Source organism: Perognathus longimembris, chromosome 22 (genome assembly GCF_023159225.1).
Source record: "Perognathus longimembris pacificus isolate PPM17 chromosome 22, ASM2315922v1, whole genome shotgun sequence".
Taxonomy (NCBI): Eukaryota; Metazoa; Chordata; class Mammalia; order Rodentia; family Heteromyidae; genus Perognathus; species Perognathus longimembris.
Genome location: NC_063182.1, coordinates 1,291,262 through 1,317,874, shown reverse-complemented (window position 1 = coordinate 1,317,874; position 26,613 = coordinate 1,291,262). Strand labels below are relative to the sequence as shown.

Sequence of the window (26,613 nt, the reverse complement as noted above, 5' to 3'; positions counted from 1 at the left end):
AAAGTTTATTTCTCCGTAAATGAAAGTGTTTTTATTTTCTAGGTATAGGCTTCTGCATTAAAAGTTATATTTATCTTCTCTACTTAGTAGGCAGGCATTCTACCACTTGAGCTATTTCTTCAGCCCTTTTTTTGCTTTAGAATCTCCCAAGTACAGCCCAAAGCCAGCCTCAGACCATGAGCCTCCAATCTATGGCCACGTGGCATAGCTGGCACCACAGATTGGCACTACCATGTCTAATTCATTGATTGCTAACTGAGATCCTCTCAATCTTCATCTTCTGAGTAGCTAAGACGGTAGGCATGGGCCTCCATGCATAGCTAAAAGTTATAGTTCTGTACTTAAGATAGCATTCTATCATTTTCTCCCCTTCATTTTGCCCAAGAAATTGGCTATAGTTCTTGACTCTGTTTTGTTGTAAGTAATGACTGTTTTTTTCTTGGTCCTCAGTATTTTCTGAGAGAGAGTATTCTCTGAGATTCTTGGATCTGTAATTCAGTGTTAGTAATTTTAGAAAATTCTTGGTCACTATAATATTCAAACATTTTGCCCATTCTCTCTTCTTCTTTGAGGAATTCTAAGTATGCATATGTTTAATTTTGATCTGCTGAGTGCCAGTGGCTCAGGTATATAATCCTAGCTACTGAGGAGGCTGAGATCTGAGGATCGTGGTTCAAAGCCAGTCTGCACAAGAAAGTTCATGAGACTCTTATCTCTAGTTAATCACAAAAAAAAAAAACAGAAATGGAACTGTGGCTCAAATGGTAGAGCACTAGCCTTAAGCTAGTGACAGAAGCTCAGCCCCCAGGCCCTGAGTTCAAGCCCAAGGACTGGCATAAAAGTTTTGTTTTGTTTGTGTTTTTATGTGTCACACAGCTCTAGGATGATGTTGAACTGTTGATTTGGGGGTTTTGCCCATATTATTTAAATTGTTTGAATTTAGTTCATTTCTGTTGACCTGCCTTTGAGTTCATTGGTATTTTTTCTTTGCCTTTGTCAGATTTACTGATTAGCCTGTCATTTTTAATGTTTCTTTTTCTTATCTTAGTCTTAGAAAAAGTTCTGACCCAGAAGTCACCAAGAGTTGCTCCAAAACAGACCGTAAGAAGTCAACTCAAGCTAGCTCAAGAAAGAAGTGAGAAGACAGTCCACAGTCGCACTTGAGGAACAGAGAGCTGCTGAGTGCATCTACCAGGCTGATTGGCTCAGGGTTAGTAGTCATCTAAATCTAGTCTTTATTTTCCTTCTCAGCTTCACAAGACCATTAAAATAACTGTTGTTTTGCTGTTGGTTGACATAAAATAGACACACTTTTATATATCTTGTGTTCTTTGAACAGGACATAGTGTCTTGAATTGTGGCACCTCAATAATGTTAGGTTTATAAGACCTCACAAGGGTCTATTTTTATGTAGTTTCAAAACAGATAGCTTCTCAGTCCTTTCTATTTTGTGTCTTTCTGGACACTGCCACTGGTTTGTTTCATTAAACATCTTGTAAACCTGCTGTCTTAGAGTTACTGTGTTCTGCTTGGTGATGAGTCCACTGGTGAACGAGATGTCCTTTCCTGCAGAAGCTGCAGGACTTGTGCTTGCGGGAAGTAGACTGTTCAGTATGGCATTGCAGATGTCAAAGTCATGGGACACCGGGTGGAGTGATTCATTTGGATTAGAGAGATTGCTTAATGCTTTGTAGAAAAGGTAACCAGTTTTACTGGGATTAAAAAAAAAAAAGTGGTTAAAATCCAGGTAGGCTGAGATGGCTGGCCACTGTAAGCAAGCTCACAGCTAATGCAAAGACCCGTTAGCCTGGTTCTTTTCCCTCCTGCTAATGTAAGACTTAGTTGTCCCTTCTCCCTTTTGGTTACTTTTGCCTTTGTTTTCCTGTAGCTCCAAGTGGCAGGTTTCAGCACTTGTTCTGTACTTTAGGACCCAGGCATGTAGCATCACCTTGATATTCTCCAAAGGGGAAGTTCAGAATAACATTATTCCTTTATTATTATTATTATTATTATTCCTTTATTTAACTTGTGTTTTAGCATCGTCAGGTGAGTCTTCATGAATATAGGACCTGTGATCGGGCAGATCTTGCCATGTTATGGACCAAGGCCTTTGGTCACATGCCCCAGTTACTTGCCCCATCCACCCTCCCATGCTCTTGATAACTGGAAGCATCAACACCTCTTGACAGCTTTGTTCCTCATAGCTGCTTAGCAAGAGACTGCTGCTGAAAGATGCAGATGCACTCTGCCCTGCTAAAACGTTGCTGAACACATTTTTCTTTGCTCTGCAAATGTTTATTGTCTACTTATTTTCACCAATTAGTGAATTTTTTTAAAAGGTCATGTACACACCATCATTTTAATCAGGGATTGGTAGGTAGGGATGAAGGTTTAAGACTAGATCCTATTTTGCAGTGGATCTGGGAGGTTTTAAAAAATGTGAAGAAGACCCCGAGTGCATTTGGAAAGTAGGAGACCAGAGTCAGGCAGAGTACCTTAGTGGTTTACACTCCCAAGACGTCTGAACCACCCAGTGGTTTTCTTTGACTAGGCTTTGTATAGTTGTGTTCTGTTCTCTTTCTCCCCCTAAGACAAAGGAGGCTCAATTGAAGAAAGTAGCTGTAAGATATGTACTCCCAAACTAAGTTCCTCTTAAACTGCAAATAGGACTGTTCATATGTGTGAGCACTGAGAATTGCTTTTTTTTTTTTTTTTTTTTTTGGCCAGTCCTGTGCCTTGGACTCAGGGCCTGAGCACTGTCCCTGGCTTCTTCCCGCTCAAGGCTAGCACAAGGCTAGCACTCTGCCACTTGAGCCACAGCGCCGCTTCTGGCCGTTTTCTGTATATGTGGTGCTGGGGAATCGAACCTAGGGCCTCGTGTATCCGAGGCAGGCACTCTTGCCACTAGGCTATATCCCCAGCCCTGAGAATTGCTTTTAAGCTAACACTTTGTATTTTCTCTGAGGTAGGAAGCTAAATCATCTATCTCCAGAAATGTCTTCAGAAAGTGAGGAGCAACATGACCTTTCACTGAGGGCCTCGGATGAAGGAAAGGACAGTTTTTCATCTGGGGTCCCCCTGGAGATCCAACAAGAGTCAAGCACTAACTTCAAGCTCCACGAGACCAATGATCAATGTAGACCTTATCGTCAGATCCATATGGAGCCTCAAGAGAGAACAAACACCAGCACCAAACAGTTGATCATCAAAAAGCTACACAAGAGTTGCCAGTGTAGCCCATCCAAAGCAAAAAATAGGATTTATGATTTTCTTCCTGTTCTGCGGTGGCTTCCAAAATATGACCTAAAGAAAAACATTTTAGGAGATGTCATGTCTGGCTTGATTGTGGGCATCTTACTGGTGCCCCAGTCTATTGCTTATTCCCTCTTGGCTGGCCAAGAGCCTATCTTTGGGCTATACACATCTTTTTTTGCCAGCATCATTTATTTCTTATTTGGTACCTCCCGTCACATCTCCGTGGGCATTTTTGGAGTGCTGTGCCTTATGATCGGTGAGGTTGTTGACCGAGAACTGCACAAAGCTGGCTATGGTGCTGCTGGTATTGCTCCTTTTGGAGTGATTTCCAACGAGAGCACATTAATAAGTAACATGTCAGACGGGATATGTAGCAAGAGTTGCTATGCAATTAAAATTGGCAGCACTGTGACGTTTCTGGCTGGAGTTTATCAGGTAAGAAATGGTGGAACAATTGGATATTTCTGGCAAAGTTAATCACTATATTAGATCTCTGATCTGTAAGGGATGCTTAGGTATAATAACAACTAAAGCTGTGTGCTCAGGATATTTGAGTGATGGAGACAAAATTCAAATCCTTGACTCCACAGGTGTGTGTGGTAAGGCAAGGCTGTCTTAATGTGTCTCAACCAGTGAATTTCAGACAGCAGGTTGTAAAAATTCAGATCAGAAAGTCAGATACCAAGTGAACTCCCTCATTTGGTATGTTAGGAAGCATTGGCTTAGCTTGAGATCTGTGTGGCTGGTTATTGACAGAGTCAGCATGAGCAGCCAGGCAAGATGGCAAGGTGATAGCCCGGAAGGAGCGAGGAAGTGCAGGTTTTCAGATTCTGCATACCCCCACCTTCCCTTTGGGTTGCTCCAGGGAGTGGCCTGTACCAAGCGGGTAGGGAGGGGAAGGAGGGGAGGGTGGCACGGAGGGCTGCTTCATTACATTATCATCCAGGAGAGAGGACTAGGAATGGAGTTCTCCTTGGTTCTAATCCGCCTGTCGTCGTGGCACTGCCTGTTAGCATCCAGTAGTCAGGGCCAATATGAAGCCTCTTCTCTGTTAGAGCATTTCTGGAACCAACCAGGGAGAGGAAGGCTGGTACTTGATGGGGTGATGGATCAGGGAAGCAGAAAGAAGAGGATGTGCAAATGTGTTTGCTCCTCAGCAAGAAGGACAAATGTGTCATAAACTTCTGAGGAGTTAGGAAAAGGAAAAGATACATTTAAAAGGTGCATTTGTAAGGCTCTACAGTATTAACATGGAAAACTGTATGAGATGGGTCCATGTACCCTAGATAAGAACAATTTCACTGTATGAAGTTAGCAAATTTTAAAGAACTTTGATCGTATTCACCCCATTCATTCTCAAATGTAATGACTTTTAAAGTATGATTACATTTTGGTTGGAATTTTAATTTTTTTCATTAGGTAAAGTAAAATTAAAAATTTCTTTTAGCCAAGTTCTGGTGGCTCGTGCCTATAATCCTAACTACTCTGAGGTTGAGATGTGGAGGATGACAGTTCAGAACCAGCCTAGACAGAAAAATCCATAATAGCTCCTCTCCATAATAACCATCAGAAATCGGGCTGGGGTGTGGTTCAATTGTAGAGTGCCAGCCAAGCAAGAAAATCAAGATTCTGAACTCAAGCCTATTATTGCCAACAAAACAATACAACTTATTTCTTATGGTAATGGTTTATAACTTAGAGAAAACTAGTATCTACCTGCTTTCCTTCCTCTCCCTCTTCCCCTCTCCTTCCTTCCTTTCTCTCTTTCTCTCTTCTTTCTTTCTGCCATGTTGAGGTTTTAAACTCAGGACTTTCTGCTTACTAGACATGTGCTCTTCTGCTTAACCCCTATATCTGGGCCTGTTTACTTCCGTTATTTTTTAGAGTCTTTCCTTTTTGTCCAATGCTGGCTTTATAGCACAATCCTCCTACCCATGCTACCTGCATGGTTGGGATTATAGGCTTACCACACCTAACTTGTTGAGATGAAAGTCTCACTAACTTTTTACTGGCCACCAACCATGATTCTCTTGATGGCCTCCTGAGTAGCTGACATTATAGGCTTGCACTACCACTTCCTGAACGTGGTTTCTCAGTTGGAAGAATTTTCCAATTTCAATTTTTAGTGTTCTTGTGGAACCTTGAGGATTTTCATTTTGGAAGAAATCTAAACCTTATACAAGTTTTAAGAAGCACTGGATGAGATGGTAGAAATCCTAAATGCCTGTCTCAGCTAAGCTAGTGAGTAACAGCGTGATGTTGAGCAGGTTTCCAGTCCTTGTAAAATGAAAAGATTCGCATTGTTCTAGCTCTGATGATCTGATGGTTTGTCGTCTTGTAAAAATGCCAGAATGATGCAGCAGAGAAGCTCTTTTCCATGTAAATGTAATGCTTGTGTACCCCCATTTCCAGGTCGCCATGGGCTTCTTCCAAGTAGGCTTTATTTCTGTCTACCTCTCGGATGCCTTGCTGAGTGGATTTGTCACAGGTGCCTCCTTCACGATCCTCACCTCTCAGGCCAAGTATCTCCTCGGGCTTAGCCTTCCTCGGAGTAATGGCGTGGGCTCACTCATCACCACCTGGATACATATCTTCAAAAACATCCATAAGACCAACCTCTGTGATCTCATCACCAGCCTTCTGTGTCTTTTAGTCCTTTTGCCAACCAAAGAACTCAATGAACACTTCAAGTCCAAGCTCAAGGCACCAATTCCTACTGAACTTATAGTTGTTGTGGCAGCCACATTAGCATCTCATTTTGGAAAACTAAATGAGAATTATAATTCCAGTATTTCTGGACATATTCCCACTGGGTTTATGCCACCTAAAGCTCCAGACTGGGACCTAATTCCTAATGTGGCTGTCGATGCAATTGCCATTTCCATCATTGGTTTTGCTATCACTGTATCCCTGTCTGAAATGTTTGCCAAGAAGCATGGCTACACAGTCAAAGCCAATCAGGAAATGTATGCCATTGGCTTCTGCAACATCATCCCTTCCTTCTTCCACTGCATCACTACCAGTGCTGCTCTGGCAAAAACATTGGTTAAGGAATCAACAGGCTGCCAAACCCAGCTTTCTGCTGTGGTGACTGCTCTGGTTCTTTTGCTGGTCCTCCTGGTAATAGCTCCTTTATTCTTTTCCCTTCAGAAATGTGTCCTTGGGGTGATCACGATTGTAAATCTCCGGGGAGCCCTTCGTAAATTCAGAGATCTGCCCAAGATGTGGAGGGTTAGCAGAATGGATACAGTTATATGGTTTGTTACTATGCTGTGCTCTGCTCTGATAAGCACTGAAATAGGCTTGCTTATTGGAGTTTGTTTTTCCATGTTTTGTGTCATCCTCCGCACTCAGAAGCCAAAGATTTCATTGCTTGGCTGGGTAGAAGAGTCTGAAATCTTTGAATGCATGACTGATTACAAGAACCTTCAGACAAAACCAGGTATCAAAGTTTTCCGCTTCATAGCCCCTCTCTACTACATAAACAAAGAAGCCTTTAAATCTGCGTTATACAAAAAAACCCTCAACCCAGTCTTAGTAAAGGCATCTCAGAAGAAGGCAGCAAAGAGGAAGCTCAGAGAGGAAACAGTGACTCTGAGCGGGCTGCAGGATGAAGTTTCCGTGCAGCTTTCCCATGAACCCATGGAGCTGCACACAATAGTGATCGACTGCAGTGCAATGCAGTTTTTAGATACAGCAGGGATCCAGACACTGAAAGAAGTTCGCAGAGATTATGAAGCCATTGGCATCCAGGTGCTGCTGGCTCAATGCAATCCCTCTGTGAGGGATTCCCTGGTCAGAGGGGAATATTGCAAAGAGGATGAAGAAAACCTCCTTTTCTATAGTGTGTACACAGCAGTGGGGTTTGCAGTAGACTCTCAAGCCCAGAAAGGAGTTTGTGTTCTCAATGGGGTAAGTCCAGTGACCGATTGAGATAAAATGGAAGGAAAAAGAAATGCCTAGCCACTGTGGAACTGGAACTCTTTGCACACTTGAAATTACTTCTTCCTTGGAAGATAATGTTTTCATATTTTCAAATGAAGCAGAGCTGATAGCTGGGCAGAATCAAAAAGGAAAGAATGCTGTAGTTTCAAGCTCTTGTGTAGTCTGAATACTCATGGGTGCAGTCTATGTCTACTGAATTGATCTCCTTTAAGACTGCACATTCGGGCTCTTCCTCCTCTAGAGGTAAAAGGGTGAAGTTGATGTATGCCTTAGAAGTGCTGAGACCTTTGCATGGCTCTGTGGAGAAGGAGGGAAGAAGGCCGGGAAATATGCCTACTTTTCATGCCAGCAGGTCGACCAGCCAAGTTTATTCTTAGCAGTGCTTGTCTGTCTCTAGACAGAAGTAGCATCTCCAGCTCTTAGAAGAAAGCACTATCCCTCTTCCCCATAAGGCAGGAAACGATGAGGATAGTCTCATGAGGACTCTGATGGCAGGTTTGACATATCCTGACAGCCAGCTTGACACCCACTGTGAACAACTGGCACACCACTTTAGGGTAAATGGGTAAGCAGAGTTAGAAAAAATAGTGGGAGCCCTGTGTCCTTTGAGAATGTATCTCTCTTAGCTTCCAGTTACCTTAGTGTGCTTTCCCGTGGAATCTGTCCTGAACTGGTGGTGGTGTTTGTTTTTTTTAAATATCAGCCACATGCCAGACAGAACAGTATACTAAGTCAGCAGTTTCGTACAGCATTTTAAATGAGTTTGTGGCACACTGTCACAGACAGATTTCAGAAAGGAATGAGTGACGGTCCTCCTTCCTCTTCTCCCAGGGGTATTTTAGCAAGGGACTGCTGGGGACAGACAGTTTTTCTCATAGATGTTGCTGTTCGTGGAACAGAGGTGTACAGTGCCATGAATAATTAATCTGTAGATGTTCTAATGCTGATTCTTGCTGCCATGCACCCTGTTGGCATATAATAAATGATGACAGTGACAGATTTAGAAGCATCACATTCATAGAACTCAAGTTCTCAGGGTTTATTAACTTTGCTAGTTGGCTACAGATAACCAATTGAGGAATAGTTTCCTTGGAAAAGCATGGCTATCTGATGTTGAAAGCTTATAGTTAAATGTTTGGGCCTTAGCAGGCAAGAAAAAGCAGATTCTCCTACGTTAAGGATAAGGGATTTTATGTGAAATTAAATTATTTAGCCAAGACTTTTAAAAAACAAAACAAAGCATGCCAAAGTGCAAAATTATTGTAGCTTATTCTTACAGTCTAAACAATTTTAGGTATTTGTGAGAAATATACCCTTATGTGGGGTTCCCATCATATAACAAATATGCATATAAATTTAGCTTTTTTTTTTTTTTAATTTTGTTAGCTCCTTAACTGTTGGGCTAGTGCTTTTCTCTTGGTAGAGCTCTCCCATTTGTTTACATGGAGGATACTTTTTGTCTGAAACAGGGTCTCTCTTGTAGCCCAGTCTTCACTTGGACTCAGTATGTAGATTCAGCTGACCCTAAACCCACAATCCTGCTGCTTCTACTTTCCAAGTATTAGAACTACTTGTGGACCACCATTCCCAGTGAAAATACCTTTCCATTATACCAGCAGAGCAGTTTCTGAATAGAAAATCCGCATTAGGTTACAGTTAAATGCAATATTTAAATGAGCTTGTCCCAAGGGAGTTTTTTCTTTGTTCCTTTCTTTTTCTTTTTCTTTCTTTCTTTTTTTTTTTTTTTTTCCAGTCCTGGGCTTGGACTCAGGGCCTGAGCACTGTCCCTGGCTTCTTTTTTGCTCAAAGCTAGCACTCTGCCACTTGATCCACATCCCCACTTCTGGCCGTTTTCTATATATGTGGTGCTGGGGAATCGAACCCAGGGCTTCATGTATGAGAGGCAAGCACTCTCACCACTAGGCCATATCCCCAGCCCCTGTTTTTAATTTTTTATGCCGCTATTGTAACTTGAACTCAGGGGCCTAGATGTATCCCTTAGCCTTTTCACTCAAGGCTCTATCACTTGAGCAGCCACAGCTCTGCTTCTAGCTTTTTTTTTTGGTGTTTAATTGGAGCTAAGAGGTTCCTAGACTAGCTTTGAACCTCAGTCCTCAGATCTCCGTCTCCTGAGGGGTTTTTGTTGTTTTTTGAGACAGTCTCACTGGGAAGTCCAAGCTAGCCAGGGACTCTCAGTATTTCTGCCTCAGCCTTCGGAGTGTTGGGGCTACAGATACATGCCTAGCCTAATCTGAATTCTTATATCCTCTATAATTGAGGCCTACAATTTTAGAAATGTAATGTCACCTGCTACTTAGATAGGTGATGATTTGTTTTTGTTTTACTAATATTTACCCATTTTGCCAGCCTTATGAATAATAATTATAATTATAAAAACAATTATAACATTTTAGTATTTAATTTCTCAAACCCTTTCCTTGAGCCAGGTTTGAATTGAATCTCTTATGGATGTCTAATAATCTGTGAAAATTAATGTGTGCATGTTAAAACAACTGCAATTCTCTTAACACCAGCACAGACAAGAATCCTAGTCCAGTGAGCAGTTGGGAAAACCCTTGGAAGGCTGAACAGAATGTGTCCTTTGGCATTGCCGTCCACATATGGGTATTAACAGTTCCAGGAGTTTATATATTTTATTAGCAAATTCTTGAATTTTGTTCTGGTTTGTACCTATCCCTGCCATACAAGTGAGATTCTGCTTTTAGTATAGGATCTCAGCCGAATTTACCTTTCATCCCCTCTGCTTGGTTTGAGGGGCCTGACTAGATTACACACTGTTAATTTTTTTTTTTTATTGTGGGGCTTGAACTCAGGGCCTGGGGATTGCTGTCCCTGAGTTTTTTTGTTTGTTTGTTTGTTTGTTTTTTGCCAGAGGCTAGCACCCTGCCACTTTGAGCCACATCCCCATTATTTCCAGTTTTCTGGTGTTTAATTGAAGAGTCTCATGGACTTTTCCTGCTTTGGGCCACTCTCCTCAGATCTCAGCCTTTCTGAGTAGCTAGCATTACAGGCATGAGCCACTGGTGCATGGCTGTTAAATTTTTTTGATTGCTGACATTGAAAGGAATCAAACTTGGAATTCACACACACACAAGTTTTCATTTACTTTCAGGATATTTTAGACACTACTGACTGAAAAATACCAGTACTGCTTACTCCAGACATGAACACCTAAAACCTTTTCTCATTGCTTATTGGCCCATTTCTGAGTGGCTTTAAATGGTTATCATGTAGTCAAAATGAGTGTGTAGGTTGGAGCACTGTCACAAGCATAGGGCAGAGTGTGCCGGTGCACAAGGAGACATGCTGTGCAGGGAAAATGAGTTACACTAAGAAGCCTGTCGCCTCCCCCCCGCCACCCATTGCAGAGAGAAGAACAGGAGCCAGTGGAGTAGGACCCAGCTCCTGGCAAGCCCCCTGCAACGGGGGGTGGGGGGGTGGGGGGGGTGGGGGGGCGGGGAATGCGGAAGCACTCCTGGGAGCACAGTGCTGCTTCCAGAAGAGAGAAGCAGCACAGGTGCACAGTCATTCCATAGAGCTGAGGAGCACACAGTCCCGCTGCGGCAAACACCTGGGCTCATCTATCTGGAGCACCATGTCTTCTTTCAACCTGCCCTGCAGAAGTAGGGTTCCCCCCCGTGCCTCTGACATCTGACAGGTGGCTAGCTGCTCTTTAAGTAGTATAATTTAATTCACTTTTAAATAATGAGTTCACTAGGTGTGCTAGTGCCAATGAGTGTATTTTAACAAGAACAGTAATTCTCTGCAGGGGTGTTCCAGTGTATTGTCAGGACTGCCTTGATCTTGTGTAAGAAAGAGAAAAGGGATGGGAGGCCTTTCTTGGGAACTTATATTAAGTATCGGGATTCCCAGGGACTCTGTGGCCCCTATTGATTTCTGTTTTGGGTGGTCCTAGGGCTTGAACTCAGGACCTAGGTGTCATCCCTGAGCTTCTTCACTTAAGGCTAGTGTTCTACTACTTTGAGCCACAATGCCACTTCTGGTTTTCTGGGGATAAGAGTCTGATGGGCTTTCCTTTTCCTGCCTTGGCTGCCTTTGAACTGAGATTCGTATCTCAGCTTGCTGAGTAGCGAGGATTACAGGCGCAAGCCACTGGCACCCTGCACCCATTGATGTTCCTAACCTTATGTCTTTTCTTACATACTGTTAGAGATGAGCTGTAGTGTCTTGGCACCTGTAGACACCACCCCAGCCATTTTTGAGGACTGATCTTTGTGTCAGGAACCCTGGAGACAGGTGCTGGTACTGGCATTCAGTAAGTAACACAATGGGCACTTGGGAGGGTGCTGAGTCCATGTCTCTTCAGCCAAAGATAGTCAGGCCTGAGCTGGAGGCCCTATTGCCTGGCCTAGTCAAGAGGGATCTGCAGCACATGGTAAAGATCCAGATAGACAGGGTTTAGATTTTTGTTTTCCTTTTTCTGTGCTCTGTCCTCTCAAATCTTAGCCTAGCAATGCCTTATTTATGACACTGCAGAAAGGATGAAAAGAGATCTAGAAGGCCTTTAGGCTCCAGACTAGTTTCTCTTCCACACACTTTTTTAAATATAAAAATATCATAAATTGCAATTTTAGGTGTTAATTATATGAAAATTATAATGAGACAGAGCAAAAAAATACACACCAGTTGACTTATTACAACCTCTGTATCGAAGTAAAGCACTAAGTATTCTGGTAAAAGTAAAATTTTAAGGTTTTCAAACAGACTTAGGGTTAGAGAATTTAGGAGAAAGGGATTTATTTTTGTAAGGTAATTTTTATCCCGATAAAGACTATTTTTAAAAAAGAATGTTTGTAACTGAAATTTTAAAGCAAATGTGTTAAACATAGTTAAGAGGGTAAGGAGAGCATTATACTAAATAGTAGATTCTTTGGCATGTATATCATTTTTTTAACTTGGTAGACTAAAATCAGAGGAATGTGGAATTCTGAAGATTGGATAATGAAGGATATCAAATACCTTTATTAAAAATACTGTATTTATAACTTTGCCAGATTAGCAGCCACTGCCAGAATGCTTGTTTAAAGTGTTCGTAAATTTTGGCTGTTTCCTCCCTTCCCTATGCCATCCCTATAATGATCAAATACTTGGAATCAAGTAACTCTGGCCTTTTCAGTGCAAAGCAGTTGGAGAACTGTGATGGGAGTCAGGATGCTGCCCTGGCTTCTCAGTCATGAGTGTGAACATACCCAAAGAGCCGACCTTTCCCTCTTTGTAACCTGTCTACAAATCAAGCCATCAGGGAGACAGATGGAGTATTTAAATTCTCAACTCTTGTCTACTTACCAAAAATATACTGCCTTTTTTCCTTTGTCAAGGCCAATGACTTTTAGGAACATGTTTTATACTATGTATATTTTTTATTTAAGGTGCCTTACTATTATTCCTCATAAGTCATTGCTCTGCTGTCTTGTGTAATGTGGATGAGTTATTGACGAATTCTAGTTGATGGGCAGGAAGAGATTGGTTAATAACATCATTTTCATTGGAAAAATGTATGTTATGTAAGATACTGTATTATTGAATTCTCAGATGTCATTTTATTTGCCAATAAATTGCTACTCTTAATAAAGTATGTCTAAATTATTTTTACAGGAGATTCTTACTTTAAAAAAAAATAGGCCCGAGTGAGTTTTAACCTAACAACTCAGCTGGTGCATGCCTGTAATCCCAGCACTCAGGGGTCTGGGCTGTATGGCAAGATCCTGGCTCCAGAAGATGGATGGATGGATGGATATGGGTAGCTCTTCCCAATACTTGGCTAACTGCTGGGGCATTCAAAACCTGGGACAGGTTACTAAATCAGCAGAGAGGAGAAGACAATCACTCTGGAGTAAAAACAGCTTATCTTTTTACTATTACTATTAGAAATGCAAATTCTGGGATATAACCCTGAGAGCAACATCAGACACTCCAGGGTTGGGAAGAGGCCTAGCAGTCTTTGGTTCTGACAAATCTTCCATGTGCTTCTAATGGGAACTACACTTTGGAAACCACTGAGCTTGGCTTATAAGGAAACATTTGGTTCCAGTCCATAGTGTGATTATTCTTGTGGTTAATTCATTAGTTTTCAGACTTGTCTACACACTGAAATCACCTGGGAAGCTTCCAGATCTCTAATGCCTCTGATCCATTTCCTGAAAATGGTCTGGAATGTGGCCTGGGCTTTAAAATGATTAAAAATCCTCAAGTGTTCCTAATATGCAAACAAGTTAGAAAACTGGATTAATCAAAGAGAATACAGACATTGGTCAAACTCCCAAGAAATTTAAAAAAAAATCTCAGGGTATTGAAATATTGTCATAATGATACTGCTTTAATTTAATAGGTTTAATATCTAAAGATATTTATTCTTAAAAACTATATTCTTTTTTTATGGTGGGAAAAAAATCCAATAAGCCATCTGGTCTCAGTTTACAAGATTCCTATTTTGTTGGCAATATATATATAGCCTGTTCTGGGGCGTGAACTCAGGGCCTAGTTACTATCCTTGAGCTTCTTTTGCTCAAGGCTAGCTAGCACTCTACCACTTGAGCCACAGCGCCACTTCTGGCTGTTACTGCTTATGTGGTACTGAGGAGTCAAACCCAGGGCTTCATATATGCTAGGCAAGCACTCTACCACTAAGCCACGTTCCCAGCATGTTGGCAACATTTTTCTTTTTTTTTGGCCAGTCATGGGGCTTGAACTCAGGGCCTAGGCACTGCCCCTGAGCTTTTTTGCTCAAGGCTAGCACTTTACCACTTGAGCCACAGCGCCACTTCCAACTTTTTCAGTTTGTGTGGTAAAGAGAAGTGAAACCCAGCGCTTCATGCATGCTAGGCAGGTACGCTACAGCTAAGCCACATCCCCAGCCTGCTGGCAACGTTTAAAGCACCCTAATCAGGAGCCAGGCGGATGCAGGCTTTCTGCTTGTCATCAGGTTAGATCAGGGTATTGGACTTGGCTACATCAATGTCAAGAGAGCTGCTTCACAGCCTGCTTGCTGGCCTTGACACCCACCATGAACACAAGGGTGTTGCTGTCTTCTCTCTTCCTCATGGCTGTCTCAGTGGCCAGGGTCACTGTGCTATGAGGACAACCTGTTTCTCCTTGGGTCACTGGTCCAAGGCGATTTGGGCTGTCTCTGGAGCTGCAGCGGCTGGGGCCACTAGTCAGTGGGTGAAGTGTGCATCTTCTTCTTGTAGCTGTGGACTCCTTTGAGCACTGCCTTGGATTGTAAACAGCCTTTGCCTGGGCTTTGGCCCTGGGAGAGACAGGAGCTTCCTTCTTTGCTTTTGCCATCATCTCAGTGGCATGTAAACCATATTTTCTGAAGTAAAAGAGGCAGTACACTTTGTTTGGAGGAAACCTGTACTTTTAGGATCAATCAAACTTTGTGTCACTAAGTATTTATACCATTTAGCTGTTCAAAAATGGCATCTGGAGTTCCTACTAGGTGGAAAGGAGCTAAGTTTCTGCACACTTGAGATGGTTTCTACGATGGTTTCCAAGTGCTCTCGTAAAGAAACCCCCTTCAGCTCCCTCCTCATCTTCACTTCCAGCTTCCCTCGATTTTTGCTAGCCACCACACCTGATAGGCTCTGGGGAGATGATGAGATCATCACCTGCAGTACAGTGTCTTGGACACTTACTTTGTCCGGGACACGTGTGGCAATAGTCACCAGGTGCACATGTGTTCAACGGCGATGTCAGGTTCACCAGCTGCAACAGCAGCACAAACGTGCATCGGAATGCATTAAATCCCCTGGGGAGGAAGCCTGCGTGCTGCCAGCCTTCCCACATGCGGCGCCATCACGGTGAGAGCCTGTGGGTGCTCACAGTTCCTTGCTCTCTACCAGCCCTGGGCGGCATTATGTCGAGAGTCAGTGCCTGCAGGACTCGATTTCCAAGGGGGAGAGCAAAGCAGGAGGACCGGCGATCTGCCGGCTTCATCGTGGCATCCACTAGTAAAAAACCACTCATGAAGCAGATCCCTGGTCATCCACGCCCACGGGCTGGCATGGGAAAGAACGGACGTGGTTGACATACTGTGGGCTGGCTGACCTACCCACCATCAATGGCCTCATTTTCTTCCCTCCCTGAAGCATTGCAACAAAGGAGTGCTGTCAAGCACTGCTCTGCCTTCTCGCCCTTCCTCAGTGGTCCCCTTTCCTACCAATCGTGTACTGGCAAAGCAACTGGAAAAAAAATGCCTATCATCAACATGAAAGATATCACCCAGGCTGTAGTCAGTTTTAGAATTTCCCCAGCACGCTGCTCGTTAACCTTCTCTTGCCCGAGACCATTCCTCAACCTGCCGCCATCCTCTCTGCAGACTGCTTGCCAAGCAGTTCCGTGGCCATCGCTAAAGCTGCACAAGCAGCCCACACTTGCTTGAAAGTTATTTCCAAGCATGTTGGCCAAGCTCAGCACCTTTTCCCAAATGACAGAACCAGTCGTGAGAATGCTTTTGGCACTGGCTTCTTTAAATATCACAACTGCAGCCTTATCACTGTGGTCCTAGAAACGCTCCTCATCTTCTTCTGTTGGTTTTTTTTTTAAGCCTTTAGCTTCCTCCTCCCCAAATTTGACATAGTCCTTTAAGAACATAGATAAGGTAGAGGGAATACCTCCCCCCACCCCACTTCTTTTCCTCCTGCCCGAGTTTACAGCTTCCACAGCATTCATTTCCCCTTCAGAGAGGACTGCTGACACTATAACAACTAACATGACTCAGTTTCTCCTGGCAACTTGTTTTGCCACAAGTATGGAAAACAGAACACAAAGTAGAGTACCTATCAGGAACCAAAGATGATAAATACTCACTAAAAGACAAGTTCAGATGGGGGGGCAATACTGGATTTTGAACTCTAGTCCTCACATTTTTCTAGGAATATGCTATACCACTTAAGCCACACACCCATCCGTCTTTTGCTTTATTTTTCAGACAGGGTCTTATATTTTTAACAATGGTTGGCTTCCAACTGAGATCCTACTCTTACCTAGGCTTCCCTTATATCTAGGATTACAGTCTGTATTACCATGCCAGGCTGGCTTTGTTGAGATGGGGCCCTTACTAAGTTTTTGCCCAAGCTGGCTTTCAAGTGTAATCCTCATTATCTCAAAGTCCCTAGGAGCTGGAATTGTAGGTATGAGCCACTATGCTTGTTCTGTAGGTTTACATCCTTTAAAATCCTATTTGGAGCCAACACTGGCAGCTCTCACTTATAATCCTTTGTACTCAGGAGGCTGAGATCTGAGGATCACGGTTCAAAGCCAGCCCAGGCAAGAATGTCCATGAGACTCTTATTTCCAATTAAGTACCCAAAAGCCAGAAGTAGAGCTGTGGCTCAAGTGCTAGCCTTGAGCAAAAAAACTCAGGGACAGCACCCAGGCCCCACAGTCAAGCTCCAGGATTGGGGTCTGTGTGTGTGTGTGTGTGTGTGTGTGTGTGTGTGTGTGTGTGTGTGTGCGCCAGTAAGGGGCTTTAACTCAGGGCCTCATGCCCTTGCTCAACTTTTTTGCTCACAGTGGGCAGTCTACCACTTGAGCCACACCTCCACTTCCTACTTAAACTTTTTTTTCTTTTTTTCGGCCAGTCCTGGGCCTTGGACTCAGGGCCTGAGCACTGTCCCTGGCTTCTTCCCACTCAAGGCTAGCACTCTGCCACCTGAGCCACAGCGCCCCTTCTGGCCGTTTTCCATATATGTGGTGCTGGGGAATCGAAACGAGAGCTTCATGTGGAGGAGGCAAGCACTCTTGCCACTATGCCATATTCCCAGCCCCCTACTTAAACTTTTTGACCCTTGTAAGAATGGGAAGAATATCTGCTTTGTGTAGTAGAGTAATAGATTGAAATCAATGGTTGAGGAGCTTCACAAGTAGCAGTACCGTTTGTAGCTATTCAAGGAGTTATAATTCAGCTTGCTTTATGGACAAAGCAACAGCCTTGGAGAAAAGGCGGATTCAGGCTCATGCCATGTAAATCTCTTAATTCAGAATAATGCTGTACCTGCCACGCCACCAAAGTAAGATATCCAAAGCACCGTATCTGGCCTGAAAAGAGTTTCACTGTGGGAAGCTGTTTTGTGTATCATTATTCAGTGGGCTTTTGTTTTTCACAGTAGTACTAGGGCTTGGACTCAGTGCCTCACTTTCTGCCCGTGTTTCCTAGCTCATAGCTTGTGTTCTACCATTTGAGGCAAGCCTCCAGTTCCTCATGGGGGCGGGGGTAGGGGGAAGCAATACCAGACTCAGGGACTCAAGATGGCTCGGCAAACACTCTACACTGATTCATGACCCCAATCCCCGTACATTCCTTTAAAGAATGCTTACAGGTGCCCAACAGGATAGTGATAACCAAGTCAAGATCTCTACCCTTATGAAGTGTAAACTGTGAGGGGAAAGATAAACAGTAAAGAGACAAGTAGGGTAATTACAGCGTGTGCTGGATCCTCTGAAGGCAACAAAATACTATGGCAAGAAGTAACAGGGAACTAGCTGCTCAGCCTAGGGGCACAAACCTGTAATCTAGCTACTTGGGAGGCCCGCACAGGAGGATCGCAAGTTTAAGGCCTGTCTGGGCAAGCCAGTGAAATAGACTTTGTCTCCATTTTGTTAATGGGATGGAGACGCAGCCCAGTGCAGAGCATTTGCCTGGGTTCAATCCCCACAGTGCAAAAGGGAAGGGGGAACCGGTGAAGCCAGGGTTGTCAGGGGAGCCTCACCGTGAAGATGGCGCTGCAGTGATGTCTCCACAAAAAGCAAGAGAAAGGGCTGTGCCATGAAGGATACAGCAGTAATGCTAACCAAATCTCAAAAGCAAGCAAGTGCTTAAGGGATTTAGGCACAGGAGGACTTGCACAACTCCAGCTATATGACAAAGGTAGAAGCCAGACTAGTAAAAGATGCTGTAGTAAGGAGCTGAAGTTTTACTCTGAGTACAACAGAAATCTACAGCCGGGTTTCAGAGAGGAAGATGATGATTTGTTTTCTTTTTATCTATTTTTTTTTTTTTTTGGCCAGTCCTGGGCCTTGGACTCAGGGCCTGAGCACTGTCCCTGGCTTCCTTTTGCTCAAGGCTAGCACTCTGCCACTTGAGCCACAGCGCCGCTTCTGGCCGTTTTCTGTATATGTGGTGCTGGGGAATCGAACCTAGGGCCTCGTGTATCCGAGGCAGGCACTCTTGCCACTAGGCTATATCCCCAGCCCCTCTTTTTATCTATTTTTTTGAAGGTAGTGTTTCACCAGGCCCACCTTGCACTGGCTCCTTCTGCCTCAACTCTTAAGTGCTAGGATTGTCTGCATGTTCACCGTGTCAGTTTGTCTTGCATTTTTTTTTCTGTGTGTGTGGTACCGAGGAATTGAACCCAGGGCTTCGTGCATGCTAGGCAAGCACTCTACCACTGGGCCAAACTCTCGGCCCCTGTCTTGCATTTTTAAGAGTATTCTTGCCCAGTGATGGTGGCTCACGCCTGTCATCCTAGCTACTCAGAAAGCGGAGATCTGAGGATCATGGTCAGAAGCCAGCTTGGGCAGAGAAATTCTTGAGCCTTTCATCTCCAAACAACTACTCAGAAAAACCCAGAAATGGTGCTGTGGCTCAAGTGATAGAGCCGCTAGCCTTGCGCAAAAGATACTCAGGGACAGTGCCCAGGCCGAGTTCAAGCTCCAGGATTGGTATGTGTGCGCATGCATGGGCCACACACACACACACACACACACACGAGTATTCTAGTGAGAAAGAGACTGAAGTAGCAAAGGGAATAGTAGGATATTTGGATACTATTGCTGATGATTTGGGTGAGAGATGGTGGCAGAAGTGGCAGGCAGATTATATATTCCCTCTGTGCTTGTTTCCCTTTTTTTTTTTTTTTTTTTTGGCTAGTCCTGGGCCTTGGACTCAGGGCCTGAGCACTGTCCCTGGCTTCTTCCCGCTCAAGGCTAGCACTCTGCCACTTGAGCCACAGCACCGCTTCTGGCCGTTTTCTGTATATGTGGTGCTGGGGAATCGAACCTAGGGCCTCGTGTATCCGAGGCAGGCACTCTTGCCACTAGGCTATATCCCCAGCCCCTGTTTCCCATTTTTAAATACATAAGTTGGACTCAACCAGGGAGGCTAAATAACAATCTGATATCTAGACATGATCTAGGACCTACTGAAAGGGAATCTCTGTGAAGACGTGTATTTTGTCAGTACTGAGGTTTGAACTCAGAGCCTCATGACTGGTAAGCAAGTGCATTTGAACCCCGCCCATAGTCCTTTTTGCCCGCTTTTTAGATGGCTGGCCTCAGACTTACTTCCCAGTTGTCTGGTATTATAGGAGTGAAATGCATTGTGCAGTCCTCCACAAAGAAACAATCCTTTTGAAAAGCTTTTAGTGGTGCTGATACATTGTATGTTTGCAAACCACAGGGCCAGATGACTCCTCAAGTTTCTTTCAAAATGAAGTAGTGCAGCTTCCATAGACACTCCAAATTCAACCAGGAATAAAGTATCCAAAGTATGTCATCTGTGTACCTAGAGCTTTTAACAATTTAAAACAAATGTCTCCCCTGCCAAGACTGGTCAAACACCACAAGATCCAAGAGCAGCAATGTGGGTAATTTGCCTGCTTAGGCATTTTACCATGAGTCCTCAAAGGACAAAACATGCAATGACTGCCCTTTCCTGAGGGCCAACTTTTTTCTAATATATTTTTTTCCTTTATTGTCAAAGTGAAGTACAGAGGGGTTACAGTTTCATATGTAAGGCAGTGAGTACATTTCTTGTACAACTTGTTACCTCCTCCCTCATTTCTCCCCTGCCTCCCTCCTCCCCTTTCCCTCTCCTCCCCATGAGTTGTGCAGTTGGTTTACACCAAATGGTTTTGTAAGTATTGCTGTTGCACTGGTTTGTCTTTTTATCCTTTGTTTCCCGATTTTGGTATTCCCTTTCCCTTCCCTAGTTCCAATACACCTATATACAGTATCCAGGGTACTCAGATGAGATACAGTGATAGTGGGGGTACAACCACAGGAAGGGAATATGAGAGAAACAACAACAAAAAAAGGTATGGTTTCACATGGCATGTTGAAAATAATTACAAGGATAAAAACACTTGTTTTCATAAGGTCTACCTTAGCATCATCTTAGGCGTTCATAAGGGCATAGCTATTGGGCTATTGTGATCTTCTGCTATGACTAGCCTAAACCTGTGCTAATTATTCCCTATGAAGGAAACCAGGGTCTGGCTCACTTCACTTAGTATGATTTTTTTTCCAAGCCCTTCCATTTCCTTACAAATGGGGCGATGTCATTCTTCCGGACAGAGGCATAGAATTCCATTGTGTGTATACGTATGAGGGCCAACTTTTTTTTTTTTTTTTTGCCAGTCCTGGGCCTTGGACTCAGGGCCTGAGCACTGTCCCTGGCCTCTTCTTGCTCAAGGCTAGCACTCTGGCACTTGAGCCACAGCACCACCTCTGGCCATTTTCTATATATGTGGTGTTGGGGAATCGAACCCAGGGCTTCATGAATACGAGGCAAGCACTCTTGCCACTAGGCCATATTCCCAGCCCCGAGGGCCAACTTTTATCACCCTCATCATCCCATCCATCCATAACGTTGTGGTAAAAAATGTCAACCGTACAGAGAGGGTGCATAGTGCTTACCATGGAGGAACTTAGCAAGTAGGACAGGAAGACAAATGCTAGAGCAAATGTGAAATGCTCTATCAGAGGATATAAGGGATGATGGAAACGTACAAACGGGGACAACCACCTGGGATGGGGAATGGGATGGGTAGAGCACTTCAAAGATGAAGCACTGAAATTCACCAGATGTAAGGAAGTATGTATGAAAATAATGAGGTGCTATAGAAATAAAATGCCGTGTTCAGTCAAAACCCAAAACCAAAAACCACCCAACACACTGGAGGAGGAAGCAGGACCACCCCCCACAGGCCTAGGTGCGATTGTGTTTTGAGGTGGGCGCGCTGAGCCCCGGGAGGGTTTCCGCCTTGGTGTGGGGCAGGGAACAACAGGCAGCGGTGACCGACGCTGGAGATGAGCGCGAGCTCACCCCGTGGGTGCCGGGGCGGGCAGGGCGAGAGCCACGGGAAGCTGAGGGAGAAAGAGGGCGGCGGCTGGCCGTGTAACGGGCGGGCGTCCCAGGACGAGCGGGGGTGGTGGAGCTGGGACGGGGGAGGCCGCGGGGGCCTGGGCGGGGGCCGAACGCGGGAGAGGAGGTCTGGGTGCCCGGGGTGGGGGGGCGGGGCTGACACCTGTCATCCGGGTCACTCCGAAACACCTGTCATCCGGGTCACTCCGAAACACCTGCCATCCGGGTCCCTCCGAAACACCTGTCATCCGGGTCACTCCGAAGGCCGAGGCCCGGGAAGGGAGGTTGAGAGCCCGCCGGGGCAGGAGGGCCGCACGCTCGCTCAGGCTCACGCTCCCTCACCCGCACGCACGCACGCACGCACGCACGCGCAGGGAGAGGAAGGGCCCCGCAGTACGCAGTCAGGGCTGACCTTGCCGGCAGGTGGGGGACGTGGAGGGGGAGGGAGTCCGAGATGACTGACTGACTGACTTCCGGTCGCGGCGATGGGCACCGGGCGGGCGGGTGTGGGTCGCGGAGCGCTCCGCAGGCCTCCCAGGCTGGGGCTCACACCCGGGGGAGCCCGAGGCCGAGCCCAGGCTCTGACGGCCCCGGGAAGCCCGTGCGGAGCCCTGGAAGCCAAGTCCCCGGGGAGCTAACAAGTGTGGGCGCGCACGCACGCGCGCACGCGCGCGCACGCACGGCACGCGGGGCGAGGCGCCGGGCCCGGCACGTGTGAGGCGGACGCGCTGCGACCTGAGCCTCCATCCCCCGGGTCCTCCCTCCCGGGACGCGGCGGGCGCCGGCCGACGACGCCGAGGAGGCGCGGGGAGGGGGACGCGGCCCCGCCAGCCCGCCGGGGCCGACCCGAGAGCCGCCGGGCGGCGGGCAGAGCGTCCGCCGCGCCTGCGCGGGAGGCCGCACGCAGTCACGCGCCGCCGGCCGCTTCCGGCGCGCCGCGAGGGCCGCCGGGACGGCTCTGCCGGGCGTCCGTGGTGTGCCGCCGCCGCTGCCGCCCCGCCGCCGCCGCCGCCGCCCCGCCGCCGGACCGCCGCCGCCGCCGGTGCCCTCGCTGGCTTCCCCGGGCCCGCGCGCCCGCCCTCGCCCTCCACGACCCCGCGTCGCGACTCCGCCGGGGGGCCCGCGACTCCGCGCCGAGTGTCGCCGGGCGGGGCCGGGGCTCCCCCAGCCCCCGGGATGCGCGCGCGAGCCCTCGCCTCCTCTTCCTCGTCGCCGCGGTCACGACCGGAGCCGCCTCGGGCCGGCAGCGGGGAGCGCGAGCGCGCCGGCCAGCCCCCTCGACGACGCGCCCCGGGGCCGGGGGCCTCCGGGCATGTGAGCCGCGCGCCCCGCGCCCTGCCCCGGGTGAGTCCCGCCCGCCCGCCCGGCCCCCCCCCCCCGCTCCCTCCCCCCCCGGCTCCGCGCCCTGGGGCGGCCGGCCCGAGCGCCTCACCTGAGGCCCAGGGCGGCCAAGGCGCCGGCCCCGCGGCCCCGCGGCCCCTGGGGGCGGCGGTGGGGGGTCGAGGAGGAGCCGGGGGGACGGGGGCCGGGTCTCGGGCGAGTCTCACGTGCCGCACGCACCCCATTGTTGTGCCGATGAGAACACCGGGACGGTGAGGCGGGGGGGGGGGGGGGGGGCGGGTTCGCGGCGGAGCCGCTCCGTCCTTCAGAGCCCCGCGGGTAACCTTCACCGCCTCGCCTCGCGGGGCCGCACCGAGCGAGGCCTGGGGTCCGACCACCAACGTGGAAAGCCAAACCTCGGGCTAGCTGCCGCCTGCCTCGCCGCAGCCTTGGCCTTGCGCGGCCCTGGGTGCCAGATAAAGCCTGCCCTGCCCTGCCCTGCCCGTGTCACTCCACACACAGGGTCTCCCTGCAGTCACTGCCGTCTCTGCAGGCTTTCCGGGGCTAGGAAGTCCATTCTTGACTCCACTACAGCGTCCTTTGGCCTTTGGCTCACCCAGCCCAGTGGCGGACTGTTCTCTCCCTGGGTTGGCGCAGTGACAGTCACTGGAATGCAGATTTTTCTTTTTCCTCTGCGAAGTTTTAGGGGAGGGGAAGAGAGGAGGAATCAGAGATGACACGGAGCTCTAAAGGACCTTAGGGATAATGTGCTCTTAACCGGGGTAAAAAAAAATCTTCAGAATTAAAGTTGAAATACTGCGTCTACATTTTCAAAGGGAGGGTTTTTAGTGTTCACCCCATCATTAAGAGGATTCTTGCGTCCCAGAACTTGGCCACTAAGTTAGAGTTTGAAACAGCTGAAATTTAGGATGTGGAATACACATTGAAATCACATGGGGAGAACTTACACTTGAATCCAGGTCTTCTGAGTTCACTTAAAATCCTGTTTCTCATTATACTTGGCTACCTTTTCATTTGTAGAGTGAGTTGTGAAAGAAAGAAAAATGAGCTTTGTACTGTACCCCTTAGTCCTGTGTTAATAACAACTTTCTAGAATCCCCAATATCCTGACAGATTTTAAGTGGCAACTATATTTCTCTCATAAAATTCAGTGAATTCTGAGACGTTTTCTTCATTGATTGTAGTTGGTAAGACTCCACCTTAGAACTTGAGGAGGAAATTAATTCCTTTTGAACTAGTAGTTATTCGGATTTTTAGTGCCTGCCTTTACCTAGACATGGAAGTTAGTGGGTTATCTGTGAATTTTAGGCCAGCCCCAGAGAGCTAGTGTTGGTTTGGCAGGTTGCAGTTTAGACTTGTGTTGTCCAGTCCTCTAACCACTGACAGTAAATGGCTATTGTGTTCAACAAAGCAGAATTAGTTTATTCCTGAAGTCACACTAGCCCTATTTAAAGGTCTAACAACTGCATGTGGCCACTACCTTGAGCAGCCTAGGACCAGCCCTAGTTTCCTTCCTATTCAGTAAATATTGAATAGTTTTAATTAAGAGATTGGAAGGAAGTTGAGATAGGTGTGAGATTATGAGAAAGGGCCAGGGAGTTGCCTTTTTTTTTTTTAAATTAAAATCTATCAAGGGCTGGGAATATGGCCTAGTGGCAAGAGTGCTTGCCTCCTACACATGAAGCTCTGGGTTTGATTCCCCAGCACCACATATATGGAAAATGGCCAGAAGGGGCGCGCATCAAGGGGGAAGAAGCCAGGGAAGGTGCTCAGGCCCTGAGTCCAAGGCCCAGGACTGGCCAAATAAATAAATAAATAAATAAATAAATAAATAAATAAATAAATAAATAAAAATAAAATCTATCAAGTCCACATTTGAGCCTGGTAGCCTTGGGCAGGTTGTTAAATATTTCCCCTACAGACAGTTGTCGTTAATGATGAGCCCTTTCATCTGTGTGTAGCATATGACTTCTTGAATAGAGTTCGTATCTATTATATCCTTTTCAGTCTTGCTTCAGTAAGTCTGTGGGACAGTGAGGTGTGTGCATGTGTGTGAGAGAAAGAGAACTAAAGTAGTTAAAGACTATCCTCAAGTCACACAAGCTGGCAGAGTGTAAAGACATTTCTGATTGAATTCCTTATTGAATGTTTGAATGGATGATTGAAAGACTCATTGAAGCTGTTTAAGGTGGTAAGACTAAGGGAGTCAACTTTTTTTTTTTCTCCAAATTTTTATTATAAAACTGATGTACAGAGAGGTTACAGTTTCATACGTTAGGCATTGGATACTTTCTTGTACTGTTTGTTACCTTGTCCCTCATACCCCCCTCCCTCCTCCCTCTTTCCCTCCCCCCCCCAGGTGTTCAGTTCACTTACACCAAACAGTTTTGCAAGTATTGCTTTTGTAGTTGTTTGTCTTTTTTTACCCTGTGTCTCTCAATTTTGGTATTCCCTTTCAATTTCCTACTTCTAATACCAGAATGGGAGTCAGAACTTTTAACTACTATACTAGGTATTCTTTTTACCTGTTTCGTATGGGTTCTTTTTTTTTGTAATTTATTAATTAAACACAAATTTTTTGACAAGGTGTTGTGCAAAAAGGGTACAGTTACATAGTAGGGCAGTGTGTACGTTTCTTGTGATATCTTACACCCTGTTTTTCTTTCCCTTCCCTGGGTCAGGTAGACATATACAATGTACCAAGAACATATACAGTAGCCACGTGGCCACGCCCAAGAAAATTCACCTAGGGCTTTAAATGTAATGTCGATATTAGACAATATGTTGACAGTAGTCTTATATGAACGCACATACATAGCTTTTGAGCTATTGTATTCCACTGAGAGGTCAATTTTTTACCTTTATATGTTGAGTAGTTGTTTGGTTTTAGTTAGATAATGTTGGGTCTCTGACCCAGTCCTGTGGGAAATACCATTTGACAAGCAGTTTTTGATTTCACAGACCTGGTCTCTCCTGTCTCTCTGTCACCCCTTCTTAACAGTCATATATCAGGGAGATCATGCTCGTATGGGTTCTTGTTACATGGAACTGATCATCTCTGAAGTGATGGATTATTGTATCCCATGAGCTGGGTCAGAGGAATCACCTGAGGCATTTATTAAGCATTCAGACTTCTGTATTCATTTGGGTGTTTTAAACCTCCTTAGAGGGCCATATAAAATGATCAGTCAAAGCAGGCAGCTGAAAGCCAACAAGAAACATGCAAGATTAACATGGCATGTATCAAATGACTTTATGGGGCTTCTTTGGGCCAGGCTTTTCCTGCCTCTGCTAGAGATTGACTCAGAGGGCTGAGTAGAGCCTTGGAATCTGGATGTTTATCAAGTCCTTGTGTGCTTCTTAGAATCCTGAGTTTAGGAAATGGCTAACGCCTTACATTCCAACAGAGGTAAGGGTTTATTTGATCTGGGAGCTGTTTTAGGGTGGATTCTTAAAATCTTGTGTTTGACTTTCCTCTAGCCATGGATGCATCATATGATGGTACTGAGGTAACTGTCCTGATGGAGGAAATTGAGGAAGCCTACTGTTATACTTCCCCTGGACCACCCAAGAAGAAGAAGAAATACAAAATACATGGAGAAAAGGCCAAGAAACCTAGGTTAGACAACATTTCTGGTGGCTGCTGATACTTATGAACACCTACTTAAAAGAGCTATGTTGGAGAAGACTTCTGGGAGTCATTGAGAACAAGTTCAATTGTTCAAGTCTGAATGGGCATTGAGGTGGAGGAGAGGGTGATGGGCAAGGGAAAGTGGTGGGATTTGTGCCAGCATACTTCATTCTTGTCACACTTTCATTACATTTCCTGGCTGTCACAAGAAAATGCACCATTCAGAGTAAAATCTACGCACAAAAGAGATACATTATTTTTACTATATTGATTAAATATGTAAGATGCCATTAATAAAATTACAAAGTTGTAAATA

The 26,613-nt window shown here is 45.9% G+C and overlaps 2 protein-coding genes across 5 annotated transcripts in view; both read left to right on the top strand.

Annotated features, from left to right (window-relative positions):
• The first annotated feature begins 902 nt into the window (after positions 1-902).
• Positions 903-8,753, top strand: Slc26a2 (solute carrier family 26 member 2). Its single transcript, XM_048331297.1, has 3 exons — positions 903-1,210; positions 2,970-3,690; positions 5,668-8,753. The coding sequence occupies exons 2-3, from the start codon at positions 2,995-2,997 to the stop codon at positions 7,186-7,188; spliced, it is 2,217 nt and encodes a 738-aa protein (XP_048187254.1). The 5' UTR covers positions 903-1,210; positions 2,970-2,994; the 3' UTR covers positions 7,189-8,753.
• Positions 8,754-22,404: 13,651 nt separating this feature from the next.
• Positions 22,405-26,613, top strand: part of Hmgxb3 (HMG-box containing 3) — a 42,656-nt gene continuing 38,447 nt past the window's right edge. The window contains exons 1-2 of one of the 4 annotated variants that reach the window (XM_048331091.1): positions 22,405-22,669; positions 26,147-26,285. In XM_048331091.1, the coding sequence (XP_048187048.1) occupies positions 26,149-26,285 (137 nt within the window). In that variant the 5' untranslated portion in view covers positions 22,405-22,669; positions 26,147-26,148. Of the gene's footprint in view, positions 22,670-25,754; positions 26,286-26,613 lie in introns of those variants that run through there. The other 3 variants (XM_048331092.1, XM_048331090.1, XM_048331089.1) reach the window with 3 other exon arrangements.

What these genes read in the sequence shown, in the direction of transcription:
- Slc26a2 (XM_048331297.1), top strand. Translation starts at nt 2,995, where the DNA reads ATGTCTTCAGAAAGTGAGGAGCAACATGACCTTTCACTGAGGGCCTCG. An exon ending in TTCTGGCTGGAGTTTATCAG is followed by an intron (nt 3,691 to 5,667) that starts GTAAGAAATGGT and finishes CCCCATTTCCAG; the next exon opens with GTCGCCATGGGCTTCTTCCA.